Raw genomic sequence first — 16,488 nt, 5'->3', positions numbered from 1 at the left:
CTGTTTGTAATAAATCTGTACGTTATAAACTATAAAAATGTACTCTACTATTTCTCCCGGTATTTTACATTTAGCAGAAGCTTTTCGAGCTATTGGTAATTTGAGACGCACGTCTTTCTGTGGCCCGTATTTAAGTATAAATATAGTCGAAATTTGCATAAGATGACGAAAATAATTGAGCTGAGACCTGATAAGAGACTATTAAATACAAATTTTCAAAAATATCAATTTTCTGCTGGAACATCCCCAGTCATTTTTGAAAGAAGTTTGAATCATGGTAATCCTAACCTCTTCTCATTGCAATGGAAATTCATTGGTTTTGTAGTGTACATATATTTCTTAAGACAGTATATGACTTTATTGTTTCAGATGTTTTGAGAATAGAGCCAAATTCCACTCAGGACTCTTGGCTTGAAGCTAGACTCTTTGCATTTCACAATCACCTCTTTAGAAATCATTTTGATAATACATGTTGGTTTATTGACGATACAAGAGGGGTTTGGAGATTGAAAATCAATGGTACGCTGGACTTAATTTATACTCTTAAAGCTGTTGATGAAAATCATGCAATTCCTCTGTATAATCCTTCTATTGGTTTTGCATCTGAAAATATAATAATAATATCCAATGGCTCTAATACACTGGATGTGTTATTCATTGAAAGTATGGGAACAGCGAAACCAATTGAATTATATAAGGTTGATGCTGGAGTTCTTCTGGATGTAGAGTATGTCGTGGACACTTCAACAATTATAATTGCATTATGCAATATACTTGACTTCGAAGGAAAGAAATGCTCCAATCTGAACATCCTTTGGTATCTTTGCGAATACAAGGACAACTGTTTGGAAAATCTGAAACTCACTCATAAGCAAGTCCTGAGAGTAAAAGGTGTTATCGACTATGTGAAAGTAGAAAACAATGGAAATTATTTACACATTGTAAGTCAAGACTCTGCAATATTTGAATATGATTCTATAAATCCTATAGACAAAGAGAAGACACAGCACAAAAATGTCTCAGAAATAAAAATTCCAAAGTACTGTTGGTCTCAAGACGAAGATACACTTACAGTCTGGATAAAAGTACCTCAACACATTGATAAGAAATTAATTACAGTTGATATAACAGCAAGCAGTCTGTCAATCAAGTTAAAAGATACAATATTGATAGAAGGTGACACTCAATACCGACTTGATCCTGAATTAACAACCTGGAGTCGAGAAAGTGATTCTCTGAAAGTTGACCTGGTCAAATACGAAAGTGGTCAGATGTGGAATGAGTTGATAAAAGGCGACATAGGCGGAGAATGCTTGCCCAATGAAACTCTAGCTGCAGAAATTCATTCCAGGTAGAATTATTTTGAATTGCATGAGAGTATAAGTTAGCAATAATCAGATTTCAATTTCTATTGATCATTAGATTAGCGCATCTGTGTACCGATCAACCAGAGAGGGAAGGACAGTCTGCAATAGGATTTAATGCTGAACAACTAGAGGAATGTGATCTCCAGGGTAGGGATAACTTCCTTCAGAGACTAGATTTGAAGAGTCACAAAGTAATACATCTGGCCATGCTTGGAACAAGCAACCACATTCTCTTCACAATTAAATTGAAATCTAGCCAAATACTCTGCCTACGACACGAGCACGATGCCTGCATCTGGATGCCCGGAGAAGTCGAGAACGACCACTGGCGATTCAAGCACATCTATACGTTTCCAGGGTTTGGCTATGTAGAAGCTGGCAAGACTAATAAAAAATTTTGCGTCTCCCCACCAGGTACTAAGAGCGACATTACTGAATTAATCCTCTGCAGATATAAATAAAAATTTTCATTCTTACAGCTGGAACCTATGTAGCCATTGTAGAACATACAAGGCATTCTTTCCTATACGACAGACCTGAAAATGGTTCTCCTGTAGCAAAACAACAGATTGTAGATTTAGGACCCGACACTTCTCCAATTATGGGTGCTGTTGCCACAAATAAATATTTGATACTCTTAACTAAGGATAAACTGTATCAGCTAGAGATCAAATTTTAACACTAAGTAATCTAAGGGAGTCTCAAGGTATCTTGTAAACTCTATAATGCATTTTACACGTATAAATAATAATATATATTATCAACGTTTATACGAATTTATTTATAATTACTCTGCATGAAATATATACACGTTATAGGTGACGTACACCTTTCAAGATTATAAGAAACAATTCCGCTAGACGAATTGAGCTTATAAAACATAAAGAATTGCAAAGCAAAAATATTTGGAAAAATATCCAAAATATGTATTCAACGAGTTCTACCCGTTTTGCAATTCATTTCGAAACTCGATAAACGCATTTCAAACTTGGCAACCAATGTAAACTGAGATAGTACTATTATACCAAACAACAGTTCAATGTAAGACATGATAATGGGTATTTGTTATTACCTTCGTTACGGTTATTTAGCTGGTATTACATCTTTCAACTGAAGAAATACAGATTCCATGGACAACCTACCGTCGGGTGGCAAATACCACACCATACGATTAGTAAAAGTTTCAGCAAAGGTTGCCACAGCATCAATAGGTCTCTCTCTTTCATTCCACCCTTTCTTGGAGTTGAAAAAGTAGAGTACACCTTGCTTGCGACTACGATGACTGGACCAGGGGATAGCACTGCCATTAAGCAAGAGGAAACTCTGTGGCACGAAGTAATAAGGCTCATCATTTTTGTCGCTGTCACGATATGGAAACTTCGAAGGCACGTAGGCAAGAGCTTTTGTTCCATTTTTCATACTGCAATGATGCAAGTGAAGCCTTTGCTCTAAATTTTGATCAAGAGTATACAAATCCCCGACGCGCACTCTGGCGTAGGTGCGTGCATCAGGTTTCCATAGTGCTTCGCAAAACCTCTTCGTCTTTTCCCACCTGAGTATTATATAAAATATTATTATTATACAGCACTGATAACAGATAAAAAGCCGTGGAAGATCTGCTCACCTAACTGTCACATAATTTTTACTAATATCTTCTGCTCCAAGCAGGTAAGCGTCAAGAATATGTAGGGCTGGTGAGCGTCGTTGATATCTATGCTCTCCACGCATTTCCGTTACAACTTCAGCATAGACTAGGGTGTCAGGTGGTAATTCCAAAGGCATTTGAACTCGTTCCCAATGGCCTCTGACATAATGAAAAACTTTGGATCTACCTATTCCCATGTAGAATGTAGGTTTCTTGTCGTCTTCGGAAGACTTACACGATTGACACGGTATACAATACCAGTCGTAGGGGTACTTGACAATAGATTCGGACATATTCTCGATAGTCAGTTCCGTTGATTTACTATTGAGGAAATTTAAGGTAGAAGTTTGTATTATACTCCTGAGCCTGTCTTCTGGCCTTGATGTATTTGGTGCTGTACGAGTTTTGTCAGGTAACCCCCAATATTCCAGACACTGCTTACGCATGTCTGCTTGCTTTGGCTCCGTGAGAGTTGTGTCCTGACAGAATGCTGCTATCTTTAGCAGACCAGTTACTTGCTTCCTTCCAAGAATATTATTGGAATTTATCAAGTACTGCATGAACGTGCTTTCTGCTTCGAGTTCTTCGAGCGGTACTAGTTGCATTACGTCTCTATCCTTGTCATTCTGGAGTAGCAGACGATTTGCATGTGACAAGAATTCCTTAACGTCCTCGATACCTGATTTCTTTCCTTGGCATACGAGATATCGTTCGGAATTTGCTGGTCTTGATGAATTTGGTTTGAATATACAAATTTTATCAAAGCATCGATACATTAAGTATATAAGACCAGCACTGAACGGTGTAAAGAGATCGAATAACTTTGTGACAAAGTGACCACCAGTTCTTACTATCATAAGTGCTACTAAGCATTGGCAGAGATATAATTGTTTCGATAAAATCTCTTGTATATTTTCTTGTCCATCAACAGAAAATCCACCATCCGACATCATAAAATGTAATCCCAGTCCATTAGTGTGCTCCATAATTAATTTATAGAAAGATTTTTGATTCTCTGGGTCATAAACATTGCCGTCTTCTTTAGGTCCATAAAATGGATGAAAAGTTTCACAGGGTCCTGCATAAAAGTCATCTAATTTAAAATCGTTCTCGTCTTTTAATGTGAAACCGAATCCTTTTGCATGCCACTTCTTCTTCCACAGGACGTATTCGCTAAATCCTCCTGGACCAGCACAGACGTCGGCAAAATATAGTAACTCATCGCTTTTTATCGTTTTAGGATTTGTGAAAATAAAGTCACAGGCTTTGTCTATATTTGCCATTTTTACAGCAGCACGATTTAAAAAAAAAGCACCACGAATCGTTTCATAAGGATTGGACCTCGTGCGCGCTCTACGCATTTCATGCTTGTCTAGTTTATCAAAAACTGTCTTTGAATTAAGAACGTTTTTCAATATTGCTGGGTCACAGAATGTCGTTTCGTCTTCTATTGTTTTCTTACTAGGTCCCAAGCTCATCCATTCTTCCATATGTTGTATAGTAGGAATCTCAGAATGCGTATTTTCCAACCATTCCATATCCTCCTGTACAGAGATCTCCTCCTCTGTAGGATCCCAGTTAAGATTTGCATTTTCCAATCCCGGAATGTGCAAACCCAATCCTCTACGACCTCGTTGTTTAGATAATTCTACGGGTTCAAGTCGACCCTGTCCATGTTTACCAAGACCTACACCTGTTCTGTAACCCATTTTTGCCATCATCATACGTGCTTTATCCCCAATAATTTCTCTGGTATCAGCTGCAGTTTTATCCACAGAAGTTTCCGATCCATCAAAACGAGCCCGTTTCTTCGAAGACTCTTCCGAGTCAGACTCAGAAGCTGCATCTTCATGTACTCTTTTACTTACACCAGATTCTAATGTAGACCAACCACTTAAACTGAGACGTGCTTCCTCTGTCCCGCTGTCACTAGATTCTACAAAATTAAAACAATACATTATTTAACTATAGAACCAAATACGTATTGCCTAAAACAAAAATGCGACTACAGCAAATATTACTAAGCATTTACAATAATAATTCCAATCCAATACTACTATATAGCAACTATTTATTTCTCAACTTACCACTTAACCTTGATTCCATTTTTGTAAAGTTCCTTTCACTAAAAAGAACTTTGTTTTAATTTATTAAAGAATAAACTTATTATAAAAAAAAATAGGATTTTTGTTTTTTATTAGTAAAGAGTACGTCAGCGCGGCAAAATTATTTGTGACGATAATAAAAATCAGTAAGGGCGAATTTTTTTGTAGAACCAGTAGTGCTTTTGGGGAATCACAGAACCAATAAATGAACTTCCATTGTTAAAAAGAATTCATTGTTGGTCCAATATCGATTATCACTTTAGTTCGTCAGATTATTTACTCACAGAACATTTTCACTCAGAAAATAATACAGAAGACATTAAACTAAAAGTTCTTCTGTATCCAAATCACTTACGGGTGTACTGGCTGTACAATTTCGTTACATAGAAATGCTACAACCTTGCCCATTATGATTTACCTTTAATAAAACTACCGTTACGATATTTAAGAAAAATAACACTAAGTCTATAGAAAATTTATTTCCACGTGATTACAAATTCACGTTTTGTATTTACGAATTCTGGAAGATAATGTTTATATTTTATGGTTAGAGTTTCCCACTATTGGACAATAGATAATGAAACACCCCCTATATTTTCCAGAAGCAGCTGGTCGTCATTTCGATGAGTTTGCGCGCATTGACTGTTTAAAGCTTTTGTCCACGATCAGTTAGAAATTAATTGCTAAAAGTATTAATGGCTGCTAATGACATTAAACAAACTTTGAGAAAATTGGAATTCCCATTATGTGCCAGAGAAGCACTCAGCAGAATCGGTAAATTTCAATGCCATAAGTTATACTTGCCCGGCTAATATAATTTTTTATACGATGTTTTCATGAATGAAGTATTTTGAAAATAATTTTACTTATAGAAACACTATGCAGCAGACCTGGCAAACAAGTAGATCTGCAGATGGATCTGATGTCAGAATTTGTATTTGGAGAGATTGAAAGACGTAAAAAAAGAAATATTCCAGTGGCTATACAAGAATTACAGTTGGTTGAAGTCCTGAATGACTTCTTCAAAAGTCCTGGAGGAACTCCAGCTGTTCGTAATGCAGTATTCTTGTCTCTCTTTCCAGCTGAAACACCCAGATTTCATATTCTTGGAAACTCAGTCAGTTTAGCAATAGCTACTCATAACAAAGCTGTGCTAAATGCAACAGGAATTTGGTTGCAACAACTTGGTGCAACATCTCCACAAAGTGTAGGATTGGCGCGACACATTCTCAATGATTATTTTGTTTTGACTCCAAAATCAATAGACAGATTGAAAACATTACCTACGATTGCACCATATTTTACTGCGAACTTGTTAACCTCCATAGGTGAAGTTTATAAGGACAAAAATCCACCTACAGACCTTTTAAGATTAGTAGGAGATTGGATAGATGAGAATCCAAGTCTACTCTGGTCATCTCTAATGGACAACCCTGCTTTGCCCATTGGAGGAATACCAATGACTCCTATAGCTCCGATAGCAGGTCTTTTTAGGTGGTCCATTTTAAGTTCACTGAGACCCGACTCTGAATCACAGGAACGTCGAGATGAGCTACAGAAATGTTATTCAAAAATTCAACAGCTTCTCATGGACTCTGTGCTACGCTTAAAGACCAGTGGGAGCAATAAGCATGCTATATCTGCACAACATTTGGCTGCAACAACCAGAACATTGACCACAATGTTACAGACGTATAGTGATTCAAACACAGCTTTCCGTGATCTTGCTATGGAGAGATTAGCACAAGCAGTGAGTGCAGCCATGTCTGCAAATTGTATTTATGGAAATAAACGTACGTTTTTATATTTTTCTTTTAATAAAAAATCAAGTGGGCCAACGTGTATAAATTGCTTGCTTTCTGCTTACAGAGGAACTATTGGCACTTTTGCAACCCTTGTCTTATCAGCACTTTTTAATAGAATGGACATTACAGACGTATACGTCAAAGGCTTCTTAGAAAGTAAGGATTCGTTGATATCACATTACCTCATTTGTACAAATACTGTTAATAAACCTAACGCTCATTTTACATAGTTGACTTAATGTTATATCTCCTTTATGATACTTTATACACGTTATACATACAGAAAAGGATAAACACTTAGTCAAATTAAAATGGCTTAAACGTACGCCTTAGTTTAAGCTGCTGTAGTTTGCTTTTATCAAGCTCAAATTTCTTTCTTAACTCTGCCAAGTCTGCAATGAATACAATTTTTATTAAAATATGCATAGAAAACAAATTATCTACCATAGAATAAGAATAGTAATACGATGCGTACTTTGTTTTTTAGATTCTCTAATCTGGAAAGTATAAAAGTTCAGCAATTGCTTCTTTTTTATTCGTTCTTCCTGTTTCTGTTGCACTTTACTGATAGTAGATTCTTTTCTGGAAAGAGCTTGCTGGCCACGTTTCTTCCTCCCTGACACTGTCACCCAACCATCCTCATCTTGCTCTCCTTCTTGTGCTTTTTCTCGTTCAAGGCGCTCAGCAACTTGTTTGTCATAATTATTCATATACTCCTCAATCTCTTTTTTAAGTAATTTCTCATCAAATATAGAACTGTTATATTCCTTACACCATTCTAAAAAAATAAATAATATTAATATAATGTCAACAATAGGCACAATCACTCAATAGTGAAATTTGACTTACTAGATAATCCAGTTGGACAAACGGAATGCGATTCTGTTTGTAGAGTCAAACAATGAGTTTTTGGCAGAGCTAAGGCCTTGTCCAAGCTAGATTCTCTTTGAAATACAATATAAGCCGCCTTAAATCCTGTTTTCGGTTTTCCAGGACTAGTGGTAAATGTGACTGTTCTAACAGCTCCACATGCTTCAGTAAATGCATGTTTAAGAGAATCTGCAGTAGCGTAAGGTGGAACATTCAGTAAAAACAGAGTATGTCCTTTAGGTAATTCAGGATCTTGTTTCCGCACTGAATGTTCCTTAAGAAAAAGTTGATGCTTATTCACGCTGTGTGCATCATACCGAAGCCACAATGCTAAAAAATTGAAGTAGTATTAATATTTGATAATATTGACTCCATGCTTATTTTAACCTAAAATGCAAGCCTATTCAATCAGCGTTACAAAGTTTTTACATTAACTTACTTTTAAAGCTACCTATTCCTTGTTTATCAAGTGTCATTATTAAACTATATTTCCTTTAATTTAACAGTAATTAAAGAAAAATAAAAACGCAATCCCTCACAAAAAAGAGGATCTTCACCGCGGTGGTTCAATTTTGGTGGAGATTTAATTATAACGAGATAACTATCCACTAGATGGCATTCGAGTCTAAGGGAAAAATATTAACCATGTGCTCAAGTAGATATAAGTATGTACATATGTATACAAACGAAATACACGTGCAAAACTATTTTAATTCAAATCTACCCTTCTATTCGATAATCTCAAAAAATTAAGAAGATATCATCTATTTTAGTTGCAGATACATATTATGTTTGTTTTATGCCAAAAACACCTGAAATGGGAATAAAGTATTGCCATCTCAGTACTTCTAGGGATTAACCGGGAAAAATATTGATTTCAGCATGTAAATACAAGCGTAATAGTGGTAAATAGTACCCAGCTATGGGGTGAACAGTTTAAGTTAGCGTCTTTATTATAAAGCTAACTATGATTAATATGTTTGAGATTCTATACGCAACAATTATTCTATCGAGCTATATCGACGCTAAGATACTACAAGGGCATCTTTTAACTTCTGAAGTAACGTTATTAAATAATCAGTACTCTCTTTAAATAAAATATCGATTCTGCTCCAAACTGTATTTGCACAGCTTTAATGAACTACCCCTCTCATTATGCAATTATTCTTTCAGAACTGGGCATTTCTGACAAGATTTTGCTTTTTATCAGAAGAAGGAAAGTTCCACTATAATTTTTTAGTAGGTGGAAAAGAAAGTAACGTCAATTTACTCCTATATTATGACACAGCACAACAATGGCCAAGTGTTTATCCATCTGAGAAAACATGTTATGAGAAACAAAGCATTCTCAGCAGGAAATATGGCCAAATTGTTACCCTATCGAGTCGTAGTGATCTGGCTATCTCTTCAGGATGTTCCAGGGTGAATGATAATACTTCGGATTTGTATTGCACTAGTTCTCGAGAATTTCGTTCAGCTCGTCCTAGATGGTGGTTCATTGTATTGGCTGATTGCTCTTCTCAGAATGGTTTAAACGTCAGCTACTGGATTTCTTTAACTAATGGTTCACCAGGTAGTTTCTGGAGAGAACATTTTTCAGCAGATGAATTTTGTAAGTGTACAGGGCCATATATTAATTGTGCCATTATCCCTATTAGATCATATTTTTCAGATATTCTACCTGAGTTACTGGCAGGCATTGTGGTATATACAGTACTCTTGGTCCTGAGCTTCTATGTATCTTTACAGCTTCGATCAAGGCGACTGTTCCACTTGTCTTACAAAATATTCATAGCATCGTTATTATGTCAAATGTTAGGATTATCATTAGAAACTTTGAGTTATGTGAGTCGTGCTCTAACAGGTGTGGATGCTCGCCAATCTTCATTAATGGGCAATCTCTTAGAGGCCTGTGCTGAAACTCTTTACACTGTCCTGATGCTTTTACTGGCGCTTGGATATACTGTCACCAAGAGTATTCTGACACCAGTAGAAACAAAACAGCTTGTCTGCTTCATTTGCACTAGTGTGATTTTTCAATTGTCATTATTTATATATCAGTCAGAGATGTTCGACCCTGGATTGGTCTTATACATTTACGAATCTCCACCAGGATATGCACTAATTGCCATTAAAATCATTACCTGGATGGTATTTGTAGTTTGCTGCTATAAAACCAGCAGAAAAACCACTACCAAGATTCGCTTTTACATAGCTCTACTGTCTATGGGATCAGGATGGTTCCTTTGGAATCCATTATTGGTATTATGGAATCTTGACACGTGAATTAAGAATTCATTTCATTTCTGATGATAATATAATTTTTTGTGTGTCCTCTTTAGGTACTGACCATTACTATAATGGTAGATAAATGGATAAGAGAGAGTGTGGTTAAGGGCTGTTCCCTTTGGATGATTTTGGTTGGCCATGCGATATTCTTGTATGTCACAAGGCCTGCAACAAATAATACTCGCTTTCCATTCCACATAAGAACATGCCAAGTAATGCCAATTGCTGGTGATGGTGAGAGTCACAGCTATCAACCACGTACACAACCAGCAATGACATTGTTTACTGTGATGCATACAAATTCTACACTTCCCAACACTTCTAACTGAGGTGGAGATGAACTTTTTATGGACATATTATGTGTGCGCAAAAGAAACTTCTGTGCCTTGTTATTTTAAATACTGTATTCTGTATGGGAACAATTTACATTGATCAATAATAACTTATTTACACCGTTTTGACGATTGGAAAGTAAAGTCTCTTTTTTAATACGTTTCATCATAATTCAATGTCCTTCTAGTTATAAAATATTTAATGTATGAGCTATTAAAAGCCAAAAAATCTTTCACAGTAATATTGCTCTTAACGATTATTGTCAATCACATGATCCATCAAGCCATCCATCTCGCCACCTTTGATTGACCAATTTACAATCAAATTCTGGTTTATCTAATTTTCTATTCACTATATTGTGCATCTCACAGAGCCATTGGCTAAGCTGTTCCTGTGAATCTGTCCGTGGTGGAGAAGTCTTCAGTTCACCTTGAAAATCTTCTGCACATGTATTGCATGGATAGAACTTGGAAAATAAATAGAAAAACGTCTTCATATCCTTTCTTTGCTCATTTGTAGGATTACTAGGATAATATGCAGCCATTGTATGTAAAAATGCCCAAGTGCTCGAGCCCAGTTCATCTTTGTCTAAAGGGCAATTTTTACGCTTTGCAGTTTCAGTGCTCTCAGTGACTTGTTTCTGCCGTTCCTTTTCAGATTTCCATGAAACGAGCAGATAAATAACAGATTTAATAATAATATTAAAATTGTCTTGAGATTAATATCAGAAAAATACACAACAGTTTTGGTATTTCAAAGATAAAACGTACTTACCTTTTCTGAATCGAAAGTCTGTTTCTGGATCTTGGCCCATGTTTTAAAATCTGTACATGTTCGGCAAGGCTTCTCGTATGACATATTATATTGATTATTAATAAATAATATAAATACGACTTATGTTTTATCGTAAACGTAGATCGTAGGATCTGGTAGAAACTTTAACCTTACTATAGAATATAGTACTCTTCTGAAATAAAAATCCCCAGTTATCAAAACGTACCAGTCTGCCGAAATCGACGGCAGCTCAAAGGGACCAAAGAGGTGATCAGCTGAATGTTATTATTGATGTATATTGATTATTGTTTTCAATGAAACTTTAAATAGTAATTATACTAGTAATCGAACACACGATTACCTTGAAGTTCTACTTTGAACGGAATCAAAATGGATAATACCGAACTCTTATTTTTCGACACGTTCTCTCACGATATTTCTGAGGTATATAATAGGTTAAGTTAGAATGTTTACTTTTTTATTAAATACCTTTGTAATTTCGTCATAAGTTGCGTAATATATTGAAATATTGGGTACATTTTATAGGAACTTAATTTAGACTTGGTACAATTTCCAAAACCTGTCTACATCAGTGAAGTTAGAATAATTCCTCTTGGAGCTCGAGTCCAGGCTGACTTTCCTGGAGGAGTTCGCTTAGGGTAAATTACATCCGTGAATACACAAATGGTCTTCTTTATGTTTCTTAGCATTGCATTACATATGTTTTGTCTTTTCAACAGTGCAACCAATCCCTCTCAATTTGAGATAGAATTTTTTGTGAATGATTTGAGTAAACCAGGAGCTTCTACTTTTGAATCTCTGGGTGGCTTAGAATATAAACAAAATGTTCACATTCAATTAGAATGTGAGCGTAAACAAATACCAACAGATGGGCTAGTTTTACGTGGGTGGTACACCACTATTACTCTTGCTGTTTATGGAACTCTGACCAAGTCACTGAGCAATCCACAGGAAGTTATAGGACCCACTGCTGGCTCTAGTGTTTGTGTAGGTGGATTAGAAGAGACCACAGAATGCACTGTATCAATAACAGAACAACAGCCTGAATGGTATTATGAAAATCAACAACAAACTAATCCTCCAGTAAGTAAAAAGACACATTTCATACTGCCTTAATTGACCACAAATAGAATATAAATATTTTGATTAAATAGCAGGAGGCCTGTGTCACGGCAACACCATCTCCACCTGTTCAACTTATTCAGACAGTGGAACCCACAAGAAATTCTACAGCTGAACCTGTAGGCACCGAACCAGAACAATGGGAAGAACATCCACCAAATTCAGTTCAGAAACCAGTAAAACGACCGTCCTCGCCGCCTTCGGAATCTTTAGTCTCCTTAAGCCCAGAATCCATTTCTGCAGAGGAGGAAGACGGAGAACGGGATGCTGGGGAAACTGGTGCAGTAGAACCATTCGAGCCTATCTTATCCGACGAGGATATAATGGCAGATGACATACCACCAGTCATAGAATACGAATGTGACACTACACAAATAGCAGATTTGTACGTTCTGCATCCTCCAGATCTTCTAGAGATAGAAACATCAGCCGAAACGACTGAGAAAAAGTTGCGAGAGGATGCAACGTTAGAAAAATTACGGGAGACTTTACACTCATTAGCGAAATCCGTTTTAAATTTTGTGAATGGTCCTGGCCAAGAAAAGGAAACTTTTGTACATAATTGTGAAACTCTGTGCTCTATTCTGGGATCTCATGAGCTCGATCCTGAGGATTTTAAGGAGTTGACAAATATTGTTAACGCAGGTCTGGATATGGAATTTGCACGTGCTCAACCTCAACCAGCCTATAAAGTGCGACATGTTAAAGTTGGAGTTCGTCTATCTGAAGCATTATGCAGAGTCTCTTTGGGTGCGGATATCCTTCTGGAAGTGAATGCTCCTTACAAGCTCCTGGAATTGTGTATGCTAGAAAATGTGGCACTTCCTGTAAAACTCTCTGCTTTGAGAGCACTGGATGCAGCTCTGATCAGTCCAAAAATTGTTAAGGAATTTCTCAAATCTGAGACTAATCTTTATAAACTTGCACTAGAGATGCTCGACGGCGCAAAGCTCGCTAGATTGAAGTACGCTTTGAGTTCCTTGCTAAGGAAAGTTCATGTTTATGAATTACTAGAAGAAACTGAGGAACTCTCGGAATTGGCACTATCAGAATTAATGAATTCATACTCGTATGCTCCAACCTTAATGGCACAGCCTAAACGGCAACTACCTGCCAGTGCACAAATGGAATTCGAACGGGAGCAGAATCGGAATCCTCGAGGACACCTTATTGCCTACTTCGAGCACCATAAACTGGCCTGTCGTCTCTTAGTGACCCTTATATCACCCCAATCCCATGTGAACTCTATAAAAGCAGCACGACGTTTCCTCTTGAGACTCAGTGACACCAAAGAAGGTCTTCTGTATCTCTTAAAAGAACCTGAGATCACTAAATCTATATTAAAAGCCCTTCGCTACGATCATCCTGGTGTTGGTTCGATATTAGCCTGGCGACTTCAAGTAGCGCGATGCCTAATATCTCTCCAACAAGAACCGGTCGACTGGATGGCCTTAAAGAAATTACATTCCTTCTTGGTATTTCCTGAAGGTATACGTGCTATAGTCACAATTCTTCCTCTAAATGGATTCCTGGACATTCTGATACCACACCTCGCAGATGCGAATCTTGGAGAATTTGCAGCTGAAGTTGTCTCTACCACTGTACGCTATTCCGATCGTGTTGAAATCTTTCAAACCCGTGCAGCGGAAATTATAGAGAAGTCTAGAAATCAGGCACATTTGCGTGACGTTGTACCATACTTGACAATAGCAGCTCAAGCTTCCAGCTGGAACTACGGTGATGTCTCTACCTTAGTCGCAGCTATAAGAAAAAATGCAGACAGAGCAGCATCACTACCTGGTGAATTAGTCACTGCCTGTAGGATCCTAGTATACCTGGTGTTTCCCTCAAAGAATGACATGGACCCTATGGAACCTTACGTGGAATTAAAACACAGAAACGCCCTGACACAGTTATTCGCCGCTGATGGTCTCACTGCTCTGGTTGCAGTTATGACCAACATTACGGAATTCTATGAACAACCATATTTGCATCGTGCAGCTTTAACAGGACGCAGAGGTCTGGCACTAGTAGCACTGCTCTTACCTTGTGTTAAATTAACAAGAGCAATTTTGGAACGTCTTGTAAAGTGTATGGCAACAGACTTCAAAGACTTGACGGCAGTATTGCCACTGCTTGGTGTATATTCCTTGGTAGAAGCTATACCAAGTAATTCAATTATCGGAACACTGTCTGATCAGATTGTGGGAACATTATTGGTATTTACACACGCTGTGAATTCCGATGGTTCTGGAAACGTAGCTAAATCACTCTGGACTCAAATGCTTGGTGAAGTCTTGAAGAGGATTGCTCTAAGTCCATGCAATTTCGTACCCGGCATGAAGTTGCTGTCTCGGTTACTACCACCGATATTGACCTCTAAGGAAACCATCCCTGAAGACATGATGCGTGCTCTTGGATTAAGAAAGCTTTGGTCTGCTCACTTACAGGCTCAGGCTAGTAACCTCACAGAGACTTTACGGCTGCTCTGTGCTAGCTGGGATAAAGATGTGCTCACGTTACTCTCCACAGTCTGCAAACAACTTAGCGACCTGGCTGCACCTACTGCTCTTCTTGTAGGAAGATGTCTTTTAGATGGAATATTAGCTGCTACTCCTTTGGAAAATAATTCTCCAATATTAGCGTTACTTGGAGATCTAGCTAGACATGCACCTGTTAAGGCCACACTCCTGACTCTTACAAGTCCTGCGTCCAGGGCTCAGGTCAAGTCTGATCAAAGATATCCACCTGTCATTGAAATGCTGTGCACTGCTTTGAAAACTACTAACGACGTTGTACAACGTGAGATAATTGATATCTTTGAGACTTTGTGCGATTCTTCCCTGAGCCTTGTTCAAGAAGACTCCAGTGAACCTTTTGAAAAGAAATTAACGCATTCTGTACCCAGTAAGGAACCACTGCTTTCCATTTTGGCTGTACTCATTGAAATCCTTGCAAGTGCGTCAAAGTATCAAGTGGATGTATTAGAAAGTACTTTGCAGATACTGGTGTCTCTTACAAGTCATAACTATGGACTGTATCATGTGAAGAGTTGTTTAGAAAATAATCCGGATGCCTTAAGATCTTTACTAGAACATGTGTCAAATCTTGAGGAAAACTCGAATACGAAGTGCACCTTAGAATTGACTGTGACGTTCTTAGAAAGTTTAATTTCTTGTAAAACAGAAAATAGAAGTTTGTACTTGCGTTCACAACAGTTAATGTCTTTGATATCTTGGGATAAAAATGGTCATCCCCTTGACAAATTGGTAGGAGCAAAAGACCTAATAGAAATATTAAAGAGTTCCGAAGAGAAAGAAGAAAAAGAGCCTATACCGGAAATGTTGGAACCTTTACTCCCGACCCCAGAAGCTCTCTTAAATCAATTTTCTCAAAGATCCTTTGGAGCTGTGGAATCTAGTTCAAAGCGAACGAAAAAATGTACTTTCGGAGCATCACGTCAACCATCCACTGAAAATACAGTTGATCTATTAGCTCTGGCATCAGAACTTCTCCCCGCAGACTTCAATCTTCTAGCGGAAGCACAGCTACTGTGCTCAAAAGCGCCACCAGATGATGCTACACAACCCTTGCAACCAAAGTCACAGGCAGATTCTCAAGATGCGAGAGACGTGCAAAAGCCTACAAATGTGCCCGCTGCCAAAACTAAGCAACCATTTGGTAAGTTTCATTTTTATTCTAGACTTTACGTTCAACTTGTCTGTAAATTAATTGCACTCTTATGATTTTCTAGTGACGCCCATGCGTGGAAGGGCTCAGTTCGCCAACAACCTTAGAGGTGGACAAGTAGTAGGCGGTGTCGGAAGAGGCTCAGATCCATTCAGATCTAGACCTCCGAATACTTCAAGACCACCGTCTCTTCATGTAGATGATTTCGTAGCTCTAGAAACCTGCGGAGCTCAGCCTACAGGTCCAACGGGATATAATAAAATAAATATTCGTGGACCTTGTCCACCCCGAGGTGTCATGGTTGGAACTAGAAGTCGACCGTGGGTACCAGAGCCACGACCGCCGTATCTTCGTTAAGAAATGTTTATTTTATATTATTGAGTATCAATGAAATATCATTGCTGCTAAATACATGATTCTCCTAAGACAATAACTCAAATTAGAAAATTTTTAAAGTAATGCACCTG

The 16,488-nt window shown here is 37.6% G+C and overlaps 7 protein-coding genes across 11 annotated transcripts; 4 read left to right on the top strand and 3 right to left on the bottom strand.

The window, feature by feature from the left end:
- The first annotated feature begins 45 nt into the window (after nucleotides 1-45).
- On the top strand, nucleotides 46-2,137 carry LOC107264040 (nudC domain-containing protein 1). Its single transcript, XM_015731883.2, has 4 exons — nucleotides 46-277; nucleotides 370-1,351; nucleotides 1,423-1,781; nucleotides 1,847-2,137. The coding sequence occupies exons 1-4, from the start codon at nucleotides 163-165 to the stop codon at nucleotides 2,044-2,046; spliced, it is 1,656 nt and encodes a 551-aa protein (XP_015587369.1). The 5' UTR covers nucleotides 46-162; the 3' UTR covers nucleotides 2,047-2,137.
- On the bottom strand, nucleotides 2,128-5,674 carry LOC107264034 (cap-specific mRNA (nucleoside-2'-O-)-methyltransferase 1). 2 transcript variants are annotated; one of them, XM_025081274.1, is made up of 4 exons: nucleotides 5,402-5,674; nucleotides 5,100-5,137; nucleotides 2,992-4,948; nucleotides 2,128-2,919 (listed from the first exon to the last, which is right to left on the bottom strand). In XM_025081274.1, the coding sequence occupies exons 2-4, from the start codon at nucleotides 5,116-5,118 to the stop codon at nucleotides 2,451-2,453; spliced, it is 2,445 nt and encodes an 814-aa protein (XP_024937042.1). In that variant the 5' UTR covers nucleotides 5,119-5,137; nucleotides 5,402-5,674; the 3' UTR covers nucleotides 2,128-2,450. The 2 variants fall into 2 exon arrangements, with proteins under 2 accessions (XP_024937042.1, XP_015587359.1); XM_015731873.2 differs by having other exon boundaries at nucleotides 5,536-5,674.
- A 76-nt stretch (nucleotides 5,675-5,750) lies between these two features.
- LOC107264044 (uncharacterized protein C7orf26 homolog) lies at nucleotides 5,751-7,147 on the top strand. The gene is made up of 3 exons (XM_015731889.2): nucleotides 5,751-5,891; nucleotides 5,990-6,910; nucleotides 6,987-7,147. Exons 1-3 carry the CDS (start codon nucleotides 5,813-5,815, stop codon nucleotides 7,073-7,075), a joined length of 1,089 nt encoding a protein of 362 aa, XP_015587375.1. The 5' UTR covers nucleotides 5,751-5,812; the 3' UTR covers nucleotides 7,076-7,147.
- Nucleotides 6,916-8,373, bottom strand: LOC107264046 (ribosomal RNA-processing protein 7 homolog A). The gene is made up of 4 exons (XM_015731892.2): nucleotides 8,232-8,373; nucleotides 7,772-8,122; nucleotides 7,398-7,700; nucleotides 6,916-7,314 (listed from the first exon to the last, which is right to left on the bottom strand). The coding sequence occupies exons 1-4, from the start codon at nucleotides 8,266-8,268 to the stop codon at nucleotides 7,229-7,231; spliced, it is 777 nt and encodes a 258-aa protein (XP_015587378.1). The 5' UTR covers nucleotides 8,269-8,373; the 3' UTR covers nucleotides 6,916-7,228.
- Nucleotides 8,374-8,710: 337 nt separating this feature from the next.
- On the top strand, nucleotides 8,711-10,552 carry LOC107264042 (transmembrane protein 145). 2 transcript variants are annotated; one of them, XM_015731886.2, is made up of 4 exons: nucleotides 8,711-8,852; nucleotides 8,966-9,404; nucleotides 9,465-10,054; nucleotides 10,135-10,552. In XM_015731886.2, the coding sequence occupies exons 1-4, from the start codon at nucleotides 8,760-8,762 to the stop codon at nucleotides 10,408-10,410; spliced, it is 1,398 nt and encodes a 465-aa protein (XP_015587372.1). In that variant the 5' UTR covers nucleotides 8,711-8,759; the 3' UTR covers nucleotides 10,411-10,552. The 2 variants fall into 2 exon arrangements, with proteins under 2 accessions (XP_015587372.1, XP_015587371.1); XM_015731885.2 differs by having other exon boundaries at nucleotides 8,966-10,054.
- LOC107264047 (FAD-linked sulfhydryl oxidase ALR) lies at nucleotides 10,471-11,656 on the bottom strand. Of its 2 annotated transcripts, XM_015731893.2 has the most exons (3): nucleotides 11,550-11,656; nucleotides 11,189-11,381; nucleotides 10,471-11,063 (listed from the first exon to the last, which is right to left on the bottom strand). In XM_015731893.2, exons 2-3 carry the CDS (start codon nucleotides 11,270-11,272, stop codon nucleotides 10,677-10,679), a joined length of 471 nt encoding a protein of 156 aa, XP_015587379.1. In that variant the 5' UTR covers nucleotides 11,273-11,381; nucleotides 11,550-11,656; the 3' UTR covers nucleotides 10,471-10,676. The 2 variants fall into 2 exon arrangements, with proteins under 2 accessions (XP_015587379.1, XP_024937047.1); XM_025081279.1 differs by lacking the exon at nucleotides 11,550-11,656 and having other exon boundaries at nucleotides 11,189-11,516.
- Nucleotides 11,509-16,454, top strand: LOC107264032 (protein virilizer). Of its 2 annotated transcripts, none has more exons than XM_015731871.2 (5): nucleotides 11,509-11,632; nucleotides 11,735-11,847; nucleotides 11,929-12,292; nucleotides 12,367-16,012; nucleotides 16,086-16,454. In XM_015731871.2, the coding sequence occupies exons 1-5, from the start codon at nucleotides 11,579-11,581 to the stop codon at nucleotides 16,376-16,378; spliced, it is 4,470 nt and encodes a 1,489-aa protein (XP_015587357.1). In that variant the 5' UTR covers nucleotides 11,509-11,578; the 3' UTR covers nucleotides 16,379-16,454. The 2 variants fall into 2 exon arrangements, with proteins under 2 accessions (XP_015587357.1, XP_015587356.1); XM_015731870.2 differs by having other exon boundaries at nucleotides 12,364-16,012.
- Nucleotides 16,455-16,488: the final 34 nt, after the last annotated feature.

The sequence above is a fragment of the Cephus cinctus genome, unplaced genomic scaffold (assembly GCF_000341935.2).
Source record: "Cephus cinctus unplaced genomic scaffold, Ccin1 Ccin1_scaffold0168, whole genome shotgun sequence".
Lineage (NCBI taxonomy): Eukaryota > Metazoa > Arthropoda > Insecta > Hymenoptera > Cephidae > Cephus > Cephus cinctus.
The sequence above is the reverse complement of the archived record's forward strand: the minus strand, read 5'-3'. Positions and strand labels throughout refer to the sequence as shown.

Excerpts from the sequence above, each read along its gene's own strand:
- LOC107264047 (XM_015731893.2), bottom strand. The coding sequence starts at position 11,272 with ATGTCATACGAGAAGCCTTGCCGAACATGTACAGATTTTAAAACATGG. Across the intron at positions 11,064-11,188 it reads AGACTTTCGATTCAGAAAAG|GAACGGCAGAAACAAGTCAC; the intron begins GTAAGTACGTTT and ends AAATCTGAAAAG.
- LOC107264032 (XM_015731870.2), top strand. The coding sequence starts at position 11,579 with ATGGATAATACCGAACTCTTATTTTTCGACACGTTCTCTCACGATATT. Across the intron at positions 11,848-11,928 it reads CCTGGAGGAGTTCGCTTAGG|TGCAACCAATCCCTCTCAAT; the intron begins GTAAATTACATC and ends TCTTTTCAACAG. Across the intron at positions 16,013-16,085 it reads CAAAACTAAGCAACCATTTG|TGACGCCCATGCGTGGAAGG; the intron begins GTAAGTTTCATT and ends ATGATTTTCTAG.
- LOC107264042 (XM_015731885.2), top strand. The coding sequence starts at position 8,760 with ATGATTAATATGTTTGAGATTCTATACGCAACAATTATTCTATCGAGC. Across the intron at positions 8,853-8,965 it reads GGCATCTTTTAACTTCTGAA|AACTGGGCATTTCTGACAAG; the intron begins GTAACGTTATTA and ends TTATTCTTTCAG. Across the intron at positions 10,055-10,134 it reads TCCTTTGGAATCCATTATTG|GTACTGACCATTACTATAAT; the intron begins GTATTATGGAAT and ends TGTCCTCTTTAG.
- LOC107264044 (XM_015731889.2), top strand. The coding sequence starts at position 5,813 with ATGGCTGCTAATGACATTAAACAAACTTTGAGAAAATTGGAATTCCCA. Across the intron at positions 5,892-5,989 it reads AGAAGCACTCAGCAGAATCG|AAACACTATGCAGCAGACCT; the intron begins GTAAATTTCAAT and ends TTTTACTTATAG. Across the intron at positions 6,911-6,986 it reads TTGTATTTATGGAAATAAAC|AGGAACTATTGGCACTTTTG; the intron begins GTACGTTTTTAT and ends TTCTGCTTACAG.
- LOC107264040 (XM_015731883.2), top strand. The coding sequence starts at position 163 with ATGACGAAAATAATTGAGCTGAGACCTGATAAGAGACTATTAAATACA. Across the intron at positions 278-369 it reads TGAAAGAAGTTTGAATCATG|ATGTTTTGAGAATAGAGCCA; the intron begins GTAATCCTAACC and ends TTATTGTTTCAG. Across the intron at positions 1,352-1,422 it reads GCTGCAGAAATTCATTCCAG|ATTAGCGCATCTGTGTACCG; the intron begins GTAGAATTATTT and ends ATTGATCATTAG.
- LOC107264046 (XM_015731892.2), bottom strand. The coding sequence starts at position 8,268 with ATGACACTTGATAAACAAGGAATAGGTAGCTTTAAAA. Across the intron at positions 8,123-8,231 it reads AGGAATAGGTAGCTTTAAAA|CATTGTGGCTTCGGTATGAT; the intron begins GTAAGTTAATGT and ends TCAATTTTTTAG. Across the intron at positions 7,315-7,397 it reads TAGAGAATCTAAAAAACAAA|ACTTGGCAGAGTTAAGAAAG; the intron begins GTACGCATCGTA and ends TATTCATTGCAG.
- LOC107264034 (XM_025081274.1), bottom strand. Across the intron at positions 2,920-2,991 it reads AAAAATTATGTGACAGTTAG|GTGGGAAAAGACGAAGAGGT; the intron begins GTGAGCAGATCT and ends TATAATACTCAG.